General features: G+C 37.9%; 1 protein-coding gene across 1 annotated transcript in view; it reads left to right on the top strand.

The window, feature by feature from the left end:
* The window catches only part of ANKRD55 (ankyrin repeat domain 55), a 48,200-nt gene extending 30,300 nt beyond the window's left edge, over window positions 1-17,900 (top strand). Inside the window, 8 exon segments of the mRNA XM_032676267.1 lie at window positions 2,783-2,872; window positions 2,874-2,971; window positions 4,638-4,808; window positions 6,130-6,245; window positions 6,248-6,790; window positions 12,201-12,300; window positions 17,136-17,215; window positions 17,218-17,900. Of these exon segments, the coding sequence (XP_032532158.1) occupies window positions 2,783-2,872; window positions 2,874-2,971; window positions 4,638-4,808; window positions 6,130-6,245; window positions 6,248-6,790; window positions 12,201-12,300; window positions 17,136-17,215; window positions 17,218-17,390 (1,371 nt within the window). The 3' untranslated portion in view covers window positions 17,391-17,900.
* The last annotated feature ends 343 nt before the right edge of the window (window positions 17,901-18,243 follow it).

Raw genomic sequence — 18,243 nt, 5'->3', positions numbered from 1 at the left:
TACTCTGGCCTCCAATCGGGAGGCCTGGAGACACACTATACATAACGCTGCTGCTTCTTTTGAGAACACATGCAGAATCATTCTTGAGGAAAAAAGACAACCCAGAAAGAACCATGTCTTGCCAATACCACCCAAGGAGACTTTCCACTGTGCCTTTTGCAACCCGATGTGTCTGTCTTGCATTGGCCTTTTTAACCACCAGTGCGCTTGTAGCAAGCGTGGATAGAATCCTTCTCAAATCTTCGCTCGCAAAGCCCAGCCATGATGATGATTCTAGTAATATTAGAAGTATGTAATGCACTTCTAAACTCAGTTAGCCCTGACTGTGATTAGAGATTTCTCTGATGCTAATGACCAAAAACTATAACTGGGAATTACACTAGCATGGAGGATATTTGGCATAGGGACTGGAGAATAAAAACAACTATTATTCATAGGATGTTCGTGTTCCTGAACACGAAGATCAGGCAACTATAAATTAATAAAAATTTTAAAATGGTTAATGAGGACATTATAAAATGCCTGGTCATAGAAAATAAGGTTGACATGATCAAGAGTAGATTCTTAATTAAACATCTGAGTAAACAAAGTACATAGAAAACAAAAATCCTGTTTTTAGAGGGACATGTTTTGGTAAATTAAAGGAAATTCTCAGCTGGACTGTGTAGCTGTGAGATCAGAATGTTCCAGGGACCTGGAATGTATCCCCTCAATGGTGCAAATTTTAGCAGGAAGATGCATACCGAGAGTGGAGAAGAAAAGTGCATAGAAGAGGCTTGAGATAATGGATGTCTATCCATCTTTAAAAGATATGTTTATAATAAACAGCTATCTTACAAAATAAGATAAAAAAGTACAGAGGAGTGACACACGTTTTATCTTAAAATCAATAAGTCAAGAGTTTGATTAAATGTTGAATAGAGACTGGAAGGAAATTACATTCAGAGATAAAACTTGAAATCATTCTTGCTTAATATTTTCATAATAACTTGGCACAAAATACAGGGCCTTTCTGATGAAATCTACAAATAATAAAAAACTGGAAGACATTAATAGAATGGGGATATCATACAGGGGAAGCTTTAAGTTTTGAATAATACAAACAGGACAAAATTTAATAGGATAAACTGTTTAAGTCAAGCACTTGGGTGCTAGTAATAGAAGGTCCTCCCCAAAACTAGAAACTTTAGGGTAAGAAACAACTATGGAAGACAAGTACTGAGGTGTAAAGGATTATTCCAAAATGACTAGGAGCTTCTAATGGGACACATCTGTGAATGAGGCAAATGGTGTTCTATGACATACCAAAAGAGCTATTTCTAACACAAATACCTCCAACACACTCCCTGAAACAACATCTCAGCCTTGGCCATATTGACCACCATAACTGGTCTACTCTGGCCTCCAACCGGGAGGTCTGGAGACACACCATCTATAACGCAGCTGATTGTTTTGAGAACGCACACAGGATCACCCTTGAGGAGAAAAGACAACGCAGAAAGAATCGTGTCTTGCAGAATATACCACCTAAGGAGTCTTTCTGCTGTGCCTTTTGCAACCGGACGTGCCTGTCTCATATTGGCCTTCTCAGCCACCAATGTGCTTCTAACAAACATGGGTAGAGCCCTTCCCAAATCTTCGTTTGCGAAGCCTGGCCATGACCTCCAACACAGATAGGGAAGATCTAGTGTCACTGTACAAAGATCTGGAAAAAATGTCTGTGTATGACTAGGTACAATTTTAGTCACCCCTCTTCAAGGAAACACAACTAAAACAAAAGGAGAAGGGTTAATAAGTTGATGAGAGAAATAGAAAGCACATTTTTCAAAGCAAACTTAAAAGACCTTGATTGATTAGAGCAGTAAAAGAAGAACTCAGAAGAGATATGATGATTGCTTATAAATGCATCTAAAGAACAAATACCAGTTAAAGGAAAGAAGTATTTAATCTAAATAATAATTCTGGAACAGAGAAAAAGGGATATAATCAGCCATGAGTATGAATAGAAATTAGAGGTATTAATCAGTAGAACAAAGAAGTTCTTGAACTACATTCCTTTGGGAGTAATGGGGGCAAAAAAACCTAATTGCCTTTAATGGACCCAGGAATTTTATGAAAGGGATGATGTAACATAGCTACAAGTGACTGCAGGGATTGAATTTGATGATAGAGAAAGACCTTCCCAACCCTATGTTTCTGTTGTTATAAAAAAGTCATGAATTTTTTTCTCTATTTTCATCAAGTTGGGATAAAAAGTATTCAATTTCATTTGCAAGTTAGAGAACAATGTTAACTTTCTATTAAGACGCTGAAGCAAATTAGCCAAGAAAGTTTTCAAGAACCACTTGAGCAAATATTTGACATGGCTTTTCTAGGTGTACTGGAACAGACTTACAGTTGTGGGTTGGTCTCTTCAGCCCTAAATTTCTTTCCAGCCCTAAATTTCTACAAGAAAATACAAGCTTGTGTCTTTCTGGAGTCTGGCTCAGCAAAACAGCAAAATCCCAAGTAATTTCTGTTGAGTAACTTACACTCTGCAACTTTTGGAGATATTTGCAGTGGTACATTATTTATTATTTTTCCAGTGTTCAGAGTGTTCTAGGAAATTCATAAAGCAAACACAATTCCCAGCAGGAGATTGGAAGCTTTTGACTTCATGCCTGGGGAGTCTGGTATACACACACAAAAAAACATTGTTGTATTTAGCATTCTCTAGAAGAGAAAATACAGCTTGGTGTGAGCTCCATTGTAAAATGCTTTTCTTCTCTGAACTTCCTTCCAGAGTGGCAACACGATTCTGTGTTCCATCATTCTGGACCACTGCCAGGGACGCTCAATAATAAACTTTGACGATGAGAATGGTAAAACAGAATGGTATGCACATTGCTGCTGCTGCAGGCTATAGTGATATTATCAGTGAGCTGGCCAAAGTCCCAAAGTGCAACCTGCAGGCCCTGGATGTGGATGACAGGTAACCATGGAAATTCTGAAATTGAAATTGCTTCTTCCGTTCTATTAACCTGAGACCAGCTCTGTTTATTATATAATCATGTTCCTGTTTCACGGGCCATGGCCTAGTTAATGAACTGCACTCCACAGAGAACAGCTTGCTCAGAAACACTGCAAACCAGCCCAGCTCACCTGTATCATACCTAGTATAATAACTGACTAGTAGGAATGCTATTAAGCTCTGTATTTCTGGTAGGAAAAGATAAGATTATTTGCGAAAGATCTTTGTCACCACTTGACTTCTTTCAATCGAAAGTGAACATTCTTTTCAAAACAATAGAACAGGATCCTACAACTTGAAGCCGGGATCCTGCTGCTATTTGTATTTAAGAAATGGCAGTGTTCCTTTTTTGCATTTACGATGATAACACAGTATTCCTATGGGACCAGGGGATCTTCACTTTCCATTCTGACAAGGCATTTGATTCCTTTTGGGTTGAAATCTCTGTGTCATAAGTACAGAAGAGTCATCTTTCCTCTTTTTCACCCACACCTACCTCCCTTGGAACTTTGCTCATAAATTTAGTTAATGCAAACAGAATCAACTGGCTATTCACATTGATTAGCCTGCTCACTGAAGCAAAAAGCCAAGATTTTCTTGGCTTAGGCCTTCAAGTACTTAAAATAATATCATTCTTCATGGAAAAGTACAGTAAAACAGAACAGAAATAAAACAGGGTTCTGGAGAGATTTCTAAACACCAGTAAAAAGTAGTTGAGAAGGCTGTGTTTCTATGGAAAGAAGGGCAAAGGGAGGAGATTAATAACACTTCAGGGTTCATTAAGACACGACCACCTGTTACAAGTTCTCAGATATTTCCACAAAACATTATACTTGAAGGGGGGAAAAGATAAGCTGTTCACTACAACCACACATAATAGATTTCCATTCTATTGCATTTCTAACTGCACCCATCTGAAATTGCTGGGATTACAAAGAAACAGACAAAGAAATGTCAATTTTATTTTTTATTCTTAAACTATTTTCTTGTCGTGTTTTTTATGCTTTCCGTTTTTTCACAAGAACAAAATATTATAATTTGGAAACTGGACTAAAGTTTCCAAATACAAGATGTGAATTTTCTGCCAAGCAGAACATCAGTTTAATTCTCCTACACAAGTTCAAAACAATTGTATGTGCTTTGGTCTGTGTCCATCATAGAACACAGAAATTGGCAAAGTGGCAGTGGCAGTCTGGAAGATGTGTTCCGTCCTTCTCATTAGTCTAGGAGAGGATTCTTCTCTTATTACCTTGATGGAGAACCCTGTGCCAACCAAAGCTAATTGTATTTGGTCTAAAGATGAGAAGAGTTTGTCCCTATGCAGTGGACACTACAAAGTTTTTTTAAAATTCTTCTCTGAAAACTTTAGACACTCTTCCTACTCTGCAATTCCAGCAGTGGAGGAGACACTATTACACAGCATGTATAGTATAGCCCCATACCTACTTTATCTAAAGCTAAATAAATGCAGCTACGCCAATGTGAAATAAGTTGCTGGATAATTTCTTAAAATATATGTCATAAATCTGAACAAGGAGCATATCCTATGCACACCTCATTATGTCATTAAGAGTTTTAGTAGTAAATCTATTCAGCTATCTTAATGATACTTCCCTTTTTTCTGTAGGACTTCTTTGCACTGGGCTGCAGCACAGTCAGGGAAAGCTGACTGTGTGCAGGCACTGCTAGAACTGGGGAAAGACAGCAGTCCTCGAGATATCAATGAAAACACTCCTCTGACATATCCAGTGTACCGTGGGCACACAGCATGCATCAAGCTGCTGTCTCAAGAGAGCAGGTAAAGTTCACACCTTGCTCACATGTTGCCACTGACTAAAAAACAAATGTATTGCTTTTTGTATGCTAGTGAAGAGTTTGAGCCCTGTGTGATGTCTTCTTGATTCCCATTCAATACTCAGTTCAAGCTTTCCACCAATGTAGCAACATCAGAATTAGTCATCTGCTCATTACTCATTACTGAGGTTACAGTACTAGCCTACCAACCAGCAGAAGGTTCTGAAGTAGTGAGTGTAGCTCTGGCCCAGTCATCTTCATACAGAAAATTTGTCTTACAGAATAGTTTCAGCCTTCAGATATATATCTTCCACTTTTTTGAAATCTCTATGTGCTAGCTGTGTGTTTGCATAATAAGACAGACAGATAGACTGAACACAAAAGCAGCTTTGCCAGATAGATAATAAAATAAATCTCAAGTTTTCATCCTCAAGGTAAGGGTTTGAAGTTATTTTCCTAGCCTTCTTTAGTTCTCTACCTTGATTGTCTCTTCTGAGTTCTTCTTTGTTAAAAAGTATAACAAAAGAGTTATTGCTTATGATCTTCCTCTCTCTTTGTATTTCTCATGTTTCAGCAGCTGTTATTTAATTAACTTCCATTCTTCAACTTTGGTAAATTAGGATGCAGTTATATTTATCATCACATTTCTTTGTGCTTTCCCCTCCTTTCCAGTCAGTAGTCAGTATTATTTCCTATGCTACAACTTGTGAGACATAGGTATTATTACCTCTCCTCCTTCTCCTGCACTCTGTCTGTTAGAGGACATTCATCTCAAAACCATTACAGCGATACCACTACAGGTAATTATCTTCATCGATCTGAAACTGTGTTGGACTCCTTAAACAAGGCAAGGCAAGGCAAGGGAAAAGGGCAAAGGGGGAAAAGGAAAGGAGAAAAGGAGGGAAGTCATGGTGAACTAGTGCCTTTTTACAATGTTAGCAACGACTGTACTGTTGTAAATACCATTTTCCAAAGAGATCATAATACAAAGACCACTTGTTTTGAACCCACCATCTTCCTGTTGTCATTGGATCTTTGCAGTTGATACATGCTGAAGCCAGAAAAGTTTGTTCGTTTTTCCCAGATAGCTGCATTGGGTTACATTAAGATGACTCTAAGGCAATCAACTGATAAGAAAGGAGGAAATAACACAGTGACATTTTCAGTCTTTGTTAATTACAAATTTGGAGTCTGAATTTTCTGCACCCTTGAACCACCCCTGCAAATGTATCTGAACAGTATATCACACATTTCATGGTCTAACACAGTTAGAATTTTTAAATTGTTTGGTAATACTGTCATCACATTTTGATTTGTACTTCCAGCAGATCTGAGTCAGTTCATCAGTTTCCCTCCCAGGACAACAGAGGTATAAAGAAAGAAGGACGATTCAGTATGCTGAACCACATCTTCTCTTGCAAAAAGAAGAAAGAAGATCAGAAAAAGATCAGAAGGAGAGAAATAGAGAACATCTCAAAGAAGAGACCTCAGAAGTAGATGATATCATCACCTGTTTTGATTGCATTATGAACACCAGTTGCAAAGACATTCCAAATCATTGTATGACCACCCATGACTTTAAAAGAAGGAGCACAGACACGAAGTATCTCATACCAGAAAAGAAGCAACCAGCATGTCAGGGACTTCTGCTCATCAGCATGCAGAGCCTTCCCCCAGTCACTGCAGGTAATTCCTTCCTAACTGCTTCCCAGAACACAGTGTCAAGCTTCTCTTTTAGCACCAGTACCCACCATTTTCCACACAAGTCTCAAAAGAGTAGGAGTGAACACAACTTGCTGGACCACAGAAGCAGCTGCCAGGCTTTGCTGGATGATCCCTGGAATGCAGACTCTAACCAGCTACTCTCCTACAAAGTCTGTACTAGGACTTCTTCAGACAAACTAATAAGTGACTTAAACTCTGATAGATCTCACCATGTGCTTTTGTGCCCTCCCTGCCTTCCCTCACTTCCTAGTTCTCCATCAGGTAATCTTTTTATCTTCTCTTTATCACAAATCTTATTATATAGACTGATGTGGCAAGCTGAGTCAGAAAAAAATAGGGACCCATAACATTTCTATTTCTTTAATATTTTTTCAGTATCTTCTCCCAGTATGTAGTAGTCATTACAGATAACATGTAGATGGGACATCAGCTGAAAGCTGAAGGTGTGGGAAATAAGAGATTTGAGTAGGTCTGTTGAGCAAGCAAAAATGCAGGTATTTAGGAAGCACGTAAGGTACTTGAGCATTAAGTGCCCCTCAATAATACACATGCTTTGTGAATTGCACGTTAACATCTACTATCACACCTTCTGCTTTGTATCTACATCTACTCCTGGGAGTAGATGTGCAAGGGAACAGTACTGCACTAAAATCTGCACCTGGGCTGAGAGCTGCTTCTGGATCCTATCACATCCACTGCCATGCTGGACAGCTCTACACCATGCCACTTTCCCTATACATGAGTATTCTGACTCCAGGCTGCAGTGGCACCCCTTTTCACTCCTCTCACTCTTAGTGCCAGCTCTTTGGTCTAACATGCTGTTCTTATGGTTTCTCCAAAGCTGAATTCAGGTTGGTAAATTTACAGAAGTGGAGTAAATGCTTTTATGCAGTGGTCTGGAAATTGTAATGCAACAGTAATGAAGCAGAGCCTGAGAATTCTAAGGTGAATTTGAAACCAGAGTTTGGCTGGATTTGGGATCTGTTATTTTGTTTGACTCACATCCATGTTTAAATGAATCTGGCTGACTGGCTTGTGTGCAGGAGTTTACTTCAACGTATTAATGTCTCCAACTTCATCTCCTTTGGGATTAGTCCTATGCCAAAATTAAACACATCTAGCATGCCTTTCAACTATTGCAATATCCAACTGAAAATGAAGCAAGCAACCCCAAACTTACCAGTACACCATTAAAAGGAGTAAACATTATACAATAAGTTAATCTATGCTCACCGCAAGAGACATGAGCCATTACCCTTCAGTAAAGAGAGGAGTGAACAGAAACCTTGTCTGAGAAGAACCCCCAATTTGCTGCATGATAGTGCAAACTGTACTGACATCTAAGTGAACTATAAAAAAGCAGATCTTTGTGCACATGTCTGACGAGAGTAGAGACTAACTTCAGAATGACAGGCCATTCTACATTGTGCAAATAAAGGCTGAAAATAGCTTTTCCAAGTAAAAAGGACCTATTCAAAAAGTTCCACTTCCCAAACATCAGGTCATATTCCTGAAAGCTTAATAGAACTGCTCTATAGGTGTCACTACTTTTTTACAATGCACTCTTCCCCTATTCACTCAACCATATGAACCCTACTCTCCACACATCTACCACGGATTGCTTCTGCATGACTCATTCTACACTGAATTCTGCAAGGTTCAGCTCACATGTGGAACACGAGAATACCTGCAGGGCTTCTTTACAGCCTCAATATAATAGGGCACAGTGAGGCTAATATATTTGAGATATTGGAGTTGACAGCAATAGGAGGAATGAACTCAAACTGGATAAACCAAACTGGAGGACAACTATTTCTGGGAAATGTTTTGGAATTTGCTAGACTATTAAAACATTTGATGTATTATCAAATGTAGTATACTACAGTCTTAAGAAAATTTTTAAATCCTTGTTTGCTCTGGACAGAAGGATAGGTGGTTTTCCTAGAAAAGATGTTTCTATGGACATCTTATGATAAAAAGCTGCAATCAGCTGAATCAGGACAGGCTGCATCCACTCAGTGCTCCATGATCTGCACAGGAACTGGGTGTAGAACCAGAAGTCTACATGTATGAATAAGGGCAAAATCGTATCAATTATTTGAATTCTTCTAATTGTTGCAATGGGAGCCACCTTTGCATGTCCAAAGGAAAAGTAATTAATTTTATTTCCGAAATTTTATTATCTCCCTTGGAGAATAAAAAGACTAAGTCTGCTTTAAGTCCAGTTCTCTTTGTACCAGCTCCCTTTAGCAAAATTTTCCAACAATAAAAAAGATTCCTGTAGCTGACAAGAAGGACTTCCTCTGAAACATATGAATTAAAAGCCTGTAAAGAGGCAGACAATGTCTGTCAGGAATACCTTGCACAGCATAGATATTGTCTAACATTTCTTCACGATAAAAAGATCTGCTTCTCCCACTTCATGCCTATGTGTGTGGTTTAAATCTGTCTGCCCCTGTAATTAAAGCCACCTGACTTGCCGTGAATTAGAACTGCATTTACTGTATGAGCTCCAGGGCTTCCAGGTCTCCGGTGCACCGTGCCTGCAGGACTTAGAGGGACCAGAAGCAAAGAAAGCCTGGCTCCAGTCCAGCCAGCAGTGCTGTGCAGGCAGCTTCCTCTGAGGAGAAGTATCTTTTGTTGTTTTTGGTTGGAGTTTTTCAGTTGATTTGTTTTGGGGTTTTTTTTCTGCAGAAGACTTAGCTGAATGGAAAAAACAACATCTGAATTTTGAAGGCATTGAAGTGTTAAAACTTCATTTCTCAATTCATGACTGTGGGGGCTACATATAATTTCCTAATCACTAAATACTTAGGCCAGGATTATGGGTATCAGTAACCTAGAGGAACTCAATTTGAAAATTATTTTCTCTGTTGAAACACAGTGTTTATAGTCTTGCATGACCATGTCTATTATTAAAGTCAAAGCTAATTTTTGTGCTCACTGCTACAAAGGGAGCTGGCACATACATGTATCAAACCTTTTAGAGGTTTTTTGTTCTATTTTCTGTGCTCCTGGGAATGAAAGATGAATCAATTTACTAGCTGAGCATTAGCACTTACACAAAGGAGAGAGGTTGCTATGGGTAGCAGTGAGAATTACCTTACCATTATGCTATTGGTTTCTCTCAGAATTACTGCTTTGTCTTGCCCTCCACTGAGGAGAGCAAAGATAGACTATACCAAAAACTACTGTCAATACTGCAAGAGGGTTTCCCAGCTGCAGTACTGAGCTGGCATCAGCAATCCAAAGCATTTTGTATTTAGGAGCTTTGCAATTATCTCTTTTTGCAAAACGTACTGGCAGCTACATTCCACAAGGAAAAATGGTGTAACTAGAAAAACTCCAAGTGACATGTGAAAAAGGAAGCCTGTCTCAAATATAAAGCAGCTCTGAGAGCGTATCACCCACTCATCTTTTACATTACTAAACTTCCAGGTCTAAGATGATACTTTATTACAGATTTTATTACAGCAGCCCAGTACCTTCTATTTGCTTCAATAGGTAATGTGAAAAGCAGGCTATTATTAAGTTTATACTGGTATAAGCAGGATGGTGTAGTCCAACAGGAAGTATTTCTTGGCCAAGAAAGAGTAGAGCACAGCTAATCAGTGTGGCTGTTGCTTTCTCAAAGTGAAGAACCAATTTAATGTGGGACATTCATCATAATATTAACAATTTTTACCTAAAACACAGCACAACGTGATTCAAAAAGAACAACCTGTAAAAAAATGTCAGCAAACAAAACCAAATACAGTCCTGCATTTTATAATAATAAAATTGCTTCCTTTCCATTTCATTAAAAAATAAATGCCATCGTAAGTGTGCTCTTGGGGACAGCAAAGATGATGTCTCAAAGAAAAAAATCCTATTTTTTCACATGTTATGTGGAACAAACAGGAAGGAAGAGCAGAATACTTCCACTTGATGCCAGAACTTTTAAAAAAAGTATTCTTTTCCAAGCATTCACACAGCCTTGCAAACATGATTATGCTTTGTACTGTTGTTTTGCTACCAGATATCCCCATTTATGAAATAAACATATCTCTTGATAGCAACAACAACCTCCCATCATGAAAGCCATAGTGGTACATACACAATAATCCATTAGTTCTCAGCATAAGCATCACTTAAACCAATATAACTCAAATTGCACTAATGAGAGCAACAGATGATTCTCTGCTATATTGAAATTGATATTAGTTCTTTGTGGAAAGTGAATGCAATGTCTGTAGAAGAAATTTACCAACTAGACACTGAAGTGTTAAAGACTAAATAAAGAGTAAAACACAGGAAAAGGAAACCAAAGTCTGTTTCTATTAGGCACAGCTCCCTTATACAAGATTCTTCATGCTTTAGCTCAATACACATCATCTTTACTCACAAGATCCAGCAGACTGACCCAATGTCTATAACTGTTGTGGTTTTTGGACCAGAATCTTCTTCCATGCTGAGCTGAAGGCTGCACTATGTCTGATAAACACCACTTTAGCTCCTTTCACACAGAATCCATTTAGTGTGGTAGTAAAATAATAAGGTAGTTACAGCAGTCTTGACAACTACTTCAGTGCAGCTCTAGTAAACAGCTATACAACTGTTTTTCTGTAGCTTTATCTTGCACAGCTCAGCAATACATAGGTATTTTCAAGTACCAACTACAAAGCCTCAGAGGAAATTAATAATTATCATTCTGTCTCTTCCCATTGCTTATGATGTCCCGCTACATTCATCCTGTGTCTCCCCTTGTCGCTGTGTGTTGACAGAGCATGCGTTTACTCTGCAGTGAACTATGTTGCAGTGTCCTGATAGATGAGCAGCTGTTTGGTAGGACAACTCATAACAAAGCTCATCGCAAATCTGGTGATAACAAGAAAAATAATTTGAGGGACTCAAACATCACAGAATAAGATCAGCTCAGGAAAAGGATCTGCGAAAAATGCTAATTTGGTGCTGGAGTTTCTACTTTTTCAATATTAGTCATGTCATTTATTCAGTGAAATGCATTACATCTTCTAACATACTGTCCATTTTAATAGTATTAGACCAAAGTTAACCTTTATCTTAACCAGAGACATGCCACAGTTAGCCAGTCAACCTTTCATTTTTCAGTATCCATTCTTCTTTGTAAAAATGAAATTGCCATAAACATAGTTTAATAAGGATCAGCGTCAGTTTATATCAATTCTCATACATTTTCATCTGCAGCAAAACACTCTCAAACCTCATCTTTACTGCTTCAGCCAGCCTCCTTTTCCAACCAGCAGTTGAACTCCATTTGTATTCTAGTACTTAGAAAGGATGAGACCCTACTAGAGTATTTTGCAAACTAAAGCTTCAATTCTGAAATCAAATCCACCTAGTTGAATAATCCTATGAATTTAGTGTCCAAATATTCTTATGCAGAGCTAGCTACTGGACTGTGCCTGTTTTAAGACCTAATACTATATTATATGAGAGGAAAGAAGTGGTAAGGGTATATGTGAAGGTTATATTAAATCAATCACTCCTTTTAATTAATATAAAGCAAACTAAGCAACAGCTTTTCTTCTCAGTCAGTGGTTTCTTGTTATTACACTGTTCTGAGAATTACTAAGTAAGTTTTCTTTTTTTTTCCTAGAAACCCAAAATTTACAGTGCACGGTGTATTATTTAAATTATTTTTCTTTCACAGGTAAACATTTACAACAGATGTCCATAGACCAACACACAAAAAAAAATCTTATTCGTGTATGTAACAGCTTAGGTCCCATACCCAACCACTGTGCTCACAAAGGTAAGTACAGACAAGTATCAGTTATAGTTTCACACTGTGTGCCTTCATCACTGGCATCTGAAGGCTTGAGAGAAGGTTTATGTTCCTTTTTCAAAGCATCATAGAATGGTTGAGGTTGGAAGACACCTCTGGAGACTGTCTAAACCCCTCTGCCCACGGAGAAATCTCCTACAGCAGGATCAATCCAGTTATGTTTCAAATATGTCTGTGAATGGAGACTCAGACAACACAATTTCTCTGGGCCAACTGTTCCAGTGTTTGACCACCTTCAGAGTAAAAAGGTTTCTTCTTACTTATTTCTGGCCATTGACTCTTTTCTCTGTGTAAGACACCAGTGAGAGGAATCTGTCTCCTTCTCCATTACTCTCCCCAATCAAATATCTATACATATTGATAAGATCCCCTGAGCTGCCTTCTTTTCTCAAGCCTGAACAGTCTCAGCTCTTTCGGTCTCCCCTTTGAGGCTGGACACTCCAATCCTTTGATCGTCTCCATTGCCCTTCACTTGACTTGCTTCAGCATGTCCACGTCACTCTTATACTGGGGCCTCAGAACTGGACTCACTACTCCAGATGTCTCACCCAAGCTGAGCAGAGGGGAAGAATCCCCTCCCACAATCTGCTGGTAGTGCTTTTCCTGATGCAGCCCCAGGTGCTGTAGGCTCTTGTAACCTCAAGAGCACATTGCTGGCTCACACTCACCTTGTTGAAATACAGTCACAAAGAGCAGGAAAGCTTCACCCCACTCCCACAGCCCTGGCAGAGTGTCAAGACTTAGTGATTGTTCCAGGCTGGATCAAGTCAGCAGCTGGGGTGTTCTTCATATACAAACACTAGCCCTACTCCCAGCAGTGTCCTGCCCTCTCATTTTTCTGTTCCACACAGGACAAATCTCCCAGTGTATACTGGATGGGGATTTGCAGTTTATTGTTTGTCATCCTGCAGATCAGCCAGGCCCTAAACCACTCACATTTCAGAGCTAAATTTAAGACTCTTTTGTAATCTGAGTTTCAGAAGCAGTTCTGAAGTTATAACAATACTACTAAAAATGACACAGCAGAGGTAGCTTTACAGGGAACATCAGATTGAACAGGGTTATACAGGATCCTGCACTGCTGCTTCTCTGTAAATAAGAGAGAAAAAAGAAAAGTAAATTACTGAGGGGGTATTCTCTGTCTGCTCTGAGGAAAGAAGATAATCTAAGTGCTTTTAAAATCCCAGCTCCAAGTGTTCAATTTTTTAAGCTTTCTACTAACATTCTCTGTGTCTTCTGTTATAACATAGTTGTAAAAGAATATTTCAAAATCATTGCTGTTCTTGCAGTAATTCATATAAATAGTCAAGAATTTAGTTCTAGCCTCAGCCAAAAAGTGTCTTTTACAAATAAGATAAAATTACCACAACTAATAATAATTAACTAACAGAACACATTCATCCAGGTGCCTTTACTGCCTGAATATTAGTTCAAGCCAGAAACAGAAAAGCACAATTATTTGCAAAATAAATTACATTTTTTCTTTCTTAACACAAATGACACATTTGCTCCTGGAGCTTTCCAAATAGCTTTTCCAGAGCCAAGATTTCAGTCATCCTCCATCCAGTCCTAAAAATATTACCATTCTGGACACAGCTTTTATCCTGGCAAAGTGCTCCAGCAACAAAGATGAATGTCATCATTTGTGTTTCTCTAGTATTTTTATTACATAAGATATGTGTTAAAAACATGCAAGGAAAAAAATAAAAAATAAAAAATAAAAAAAAAAAAATAAAAAAAAAAAAAGAAAGGAAAGGAAAGAAACCAGAAAGCTAGAACAATAAAATAAGAATAAACTAGAAAGAGAACTGAAACTACTCAGAGATTAACAGAAAGAAGAAATGTGTCCCCAGAAAAGGGAAGGGCAACGAAAAAAAAGAAGAAATACTTAAATCTCTAAGCAAAAACATTCAAAAACACACATTAGAAAATGGAAAATGAAATAGTAACCTAGGAAAAGAGTACTTGAGTGACTTTATACCACAGTTCATAAATTCTCATGCTCAAGATATCCCCAAGGTCAAAGAGGTTCCTCACATGGCTTCTTGAGTAGCCTCAGCACGTGTGCTTCACCCTCAGCACACTCTTTCTATTTCATCATGCAACACTCCCAACAAGCCCCGGAAAACAGGCTTATAACTATTACACACCCCTCACAGAATGCCAGAAGAATCTTCCAATAAAAAAGAGAACTCTTGGCTGCTCTCACTTCTTCATATGGCTTAGAAGGTCTGACACCGCATTGTTTCTAGAGAAAGTGACCATAGTACTTGTTGAACAAAAACCCAACAACAACAAAAAACACAAACAAACAAAAAACTATTAAAAAAATCTGTTTCTACAGGTAATTTAACAATATTTTCGGGGGATTGGTGGTTAGTTTTGCTGTTAATGGCCATGATTTGAAGTTTCTTCTTTTCCAAGTTAACTGCAAGCCATTTCACAAAGCACCCACATCTCTGCAGAAGGCCACCATTGTCCACTGTTTGCAAAGGAAGGGAGCCTAAGAGCCATCCCTTCTGCTGGACAATATACTCCTTGGGCAATGCCTCTCCGATAGCCTTATTTTTACCTCTGCAGTTGGTAATAGCAGCTTCTCAAATGTCACTAGTGAGTGGAAAAGGCTCCCTGAATTAGTAGCTCATATTGTACCACTAGGTCTTCAGCGAGTGACTGTGCCCTTTGCACGTGAATAATTACTGGTGCTTTTGCTGTATGTAGCTCCTGGATGTATGACAATCCACCTTAAGGGCTCTGCCTCTCACAGATCCCATTCAGGGTCCAGGCTCATGGGTTTCAATACACATGCTAATACTAGTCATTATATGTATTGTTTCAAAGTCATACATGTACCAATCCTGAATCCTAAATCAAATATTCTAAACTGAGCACAGTATGTGCGACTAGGTGGAAAGCACTGGTGTTTATCATGGCTTTATCACTGGGTTTATCATGGCTACCTGGTCATGGTCATGAAGTTAAGCTACAGTGCTTTTGCCCTACTTAAGCCCTTCATTAAGGCCTTATCTAGTACTTAAAGTGTTCTGGATATTTTTCACACTGTTGAGAACTTCGAATACGTTAACATGTGACTATGTTCCAAAAAGGGAAACAAATGAGCCTCACAACATGCGTCTGGTTTACTCACCAAAATTTCAGTGAATACAAAGCACTCAGCCATGTGCCAGAAAACAAATGGGCTTGTTTATTGTATTTAGCCCTCTCTGTTTCACACAAATTGAATACCAACTAAAGCAAAGTATAAATGATTTGGCTTGGGTTTTTTTCATGGAAAGGAGAACTAAGTGATTTCCTGACTTTCTGAACATGAATTAACCTTGAATATGACTCACAAATTGCAGTACACTGCCAAAGGCCTGGCAGCTCTGGTAAATATCGTCTGCTCAGGTCATAACAGCTTGAATAGTAATTGAAATTAGCTTAAAAAGAAAAAAAAAAATCTACTAGGTTTCTAAATCCTCTCTATAAAGATTCTGCTTTGCCCTAAATTGATACCCGGTAAATCTTGGAAAAATATATACTAAAAAAAATATATATGCAGTCAGGGCCTACTGCAGACATTAGAGAGGTAACATTTGTTTTCAACAGGGCAAAATAAATAAAACACAAAATTTCAAACTAGAACACCTCGGGAAAATGCTAATAGCCTCTCATATTCACCACAAATAGGCAGATGAAAGGAAATCACAGATGCAATGAGAATGCAGTCAAGGCAAAATGAATATGAAAAGTTGCAAGGAAGATTCTGTAGCTGAAACAGAGGTGATGTTAACTCCAATAGGGAACTCTTCATATGCTTAAACTGAAAAACCTGAGCTGTTTGTATACAATGAGCTTGTGAATAAAATGGAGAATAAAATTAAAAGAAGTTAATACAATTCATAATAAATTCCAAGGCAGAGAAAAATAGGTCTTCAATTTTAGATTCTCAATTCTCCTTTTAAAAAATCAGAAAATTAATGAGTTGTCAAAATGAAGGAGCTTAAGGATTTCAGTTTAGAGAGAAGATATAGAACTATATTTTAGTTCTATTGTTTGTAAGAGAGAAGATCTAGAACTATAAATTTTAAAGAAGATATAGAACTATATTAACATTAAAGCACAAACAATGTTACACTGCTGAGCGTGAGGTGGAAGTTAAAGATGATCTAAATCCACAGAATCTTACAAGGCTACGACAGAGAGATACAACCTTTGGTCTTTCAGTGTGCATTTCACTGTGCCACAGGGTAATGGGCTACTTTTGTGGCCTGTGAATAGCAGAGCATGTGTGGACCTGTATGACTGTGCCTAAATCAACCCAGACACATTCTTCCATTTCATCTTCCTAAGGTTTTTATCAGCATTTATCAGCATTTATCCTGGGTAATAAAGCATTTTTGGTAAAAACAATATATTCCCATGAAACATTTCTGTTTCAGTCACCCTGTTGTTTGTGATTAAAAAATGTGTGGTGGAAATCTCTCCAAAAGACCAAGTTCCCTCCAGACAAATTATAGATTCTCTGCTTATCAAAAGCAAACCTTTGAACTTGTCAAGGCTTATTTTTCATCAAACACAAAATAAATCACTTAACAGTGCAGTTGTTTTCTTCAGCTGAAGATTAACACTGCCAGGCTTATGCGATTTTTTTATTAATATTTTTATCGTATTTTTCAAATACAGGTTTGAGTACAGACAATAAGAGACAACAGTCCAAAGAAAGTAGCAAACTCATTTGTAAAAATGCTATGGTTTTGACTTTGTGGACTCTTTCTCCTTTTTTTTTTTTTTACCTCTAATTCAGCTATCACCTCAGGATGCTAAGAAGTTTAAGTCCCTAAGGACTGGTGCAGTTATTCTCCCATCAGCTCCAATCTCCCTTCCCAGAAAAAGGGACATTCTCAAGGTCATATCCTCTATTCTCTTTTACCTGGTCTATCAGGAGAGCCTCTCAAACTAGGCCGTGCCCTACCTGCTATCCCAAGCCAGAAGAAATCTAATCCTGCAGAAGAGCTTGAGAAATCTCTCACCAAACCAGATGCTGAAAATTAACTCATCACACCGGCCTAAATCAGTTGAAATAAGTGCAAGTCTAAGTGCTTGTTACAAGATAACTGTACAGCAAAATCTCATTAATTTGCACTAATGATACTCTTATGAACTTGACTGTAAATTACTAAAACCGAAGAAAGCATAGCACATCACAAAAGCTGCACTATATATAGATATACACACATGTATACGTATATATGTGCATTTTCATTATAGATTTCATTTATTATGAAATTACTAAATATTTACTGTGCTGTAAACTTACTTTGTGAATGGAACCCTCAACACATGATTTTGTTGCAGTAATGTGCTGTTAAGCCTTTCAGAAAAAACAGGAACAAAGAGTAAGATTTTCTGCATGATTTAAAAGTCAGAACTAGGAAACATAAATTGACAGGGTTTCTCTGTAGTTTGTAAATACAAAGGTGCTGATTCGGATGCTCTGTACCATCAAAAAAAATCTTTTTAAAATTAAAACAATAAGCTGAAAATAAAAGGCAGTTTTAGCAATTGAGGTCTTTTGTCTCTTTGTTTTTCACATATTTTCTAAATTAAGTTTGTGAGTGTTATGAATTCAACAAGGTAAAAAAGTACAATGAAACACTAATCCCTGTGGGACAGACAGTGCTGCAGCATACACTGTTCAAAACTGTTCATTTCACTGACAAATTTATGTCTCTTTCATTTAATTCTTCATACACTGCAGTGACAAAAATGCAATTGTGTATTATCTCCATAAAATAAGGATTGCAGAGTCCTGACTTTTTAGGCATTATTTCATCACTTTGATCACTGAACTGAAGGAAATATAACTAGACTGCTGTTCTATCAAGAACCTTGGCAAGTACTATAA

This window comes from Chiroxiphia lanceolata, chromosome Z (assembly GCF_009829145.1).
Source record: "Chiroxiphia lanceolata isolate bChiLan1 chromosome Z, bChiLan1.pri, whole genome shotgun sequence".
NCBI classification, from domain to species: domain Eukaryota; kingdom Metazoa; phylum Chordata; class Aves; order Passeriformes; family Pipridae; genus Chiroxiphia; species Chiroxiphia lanceolata.
The sequence above is the reverse complement of the archived record's forward strand: the minus strand, read 5'-3'. Positions and strand labels throughout refer to the sequence as shown.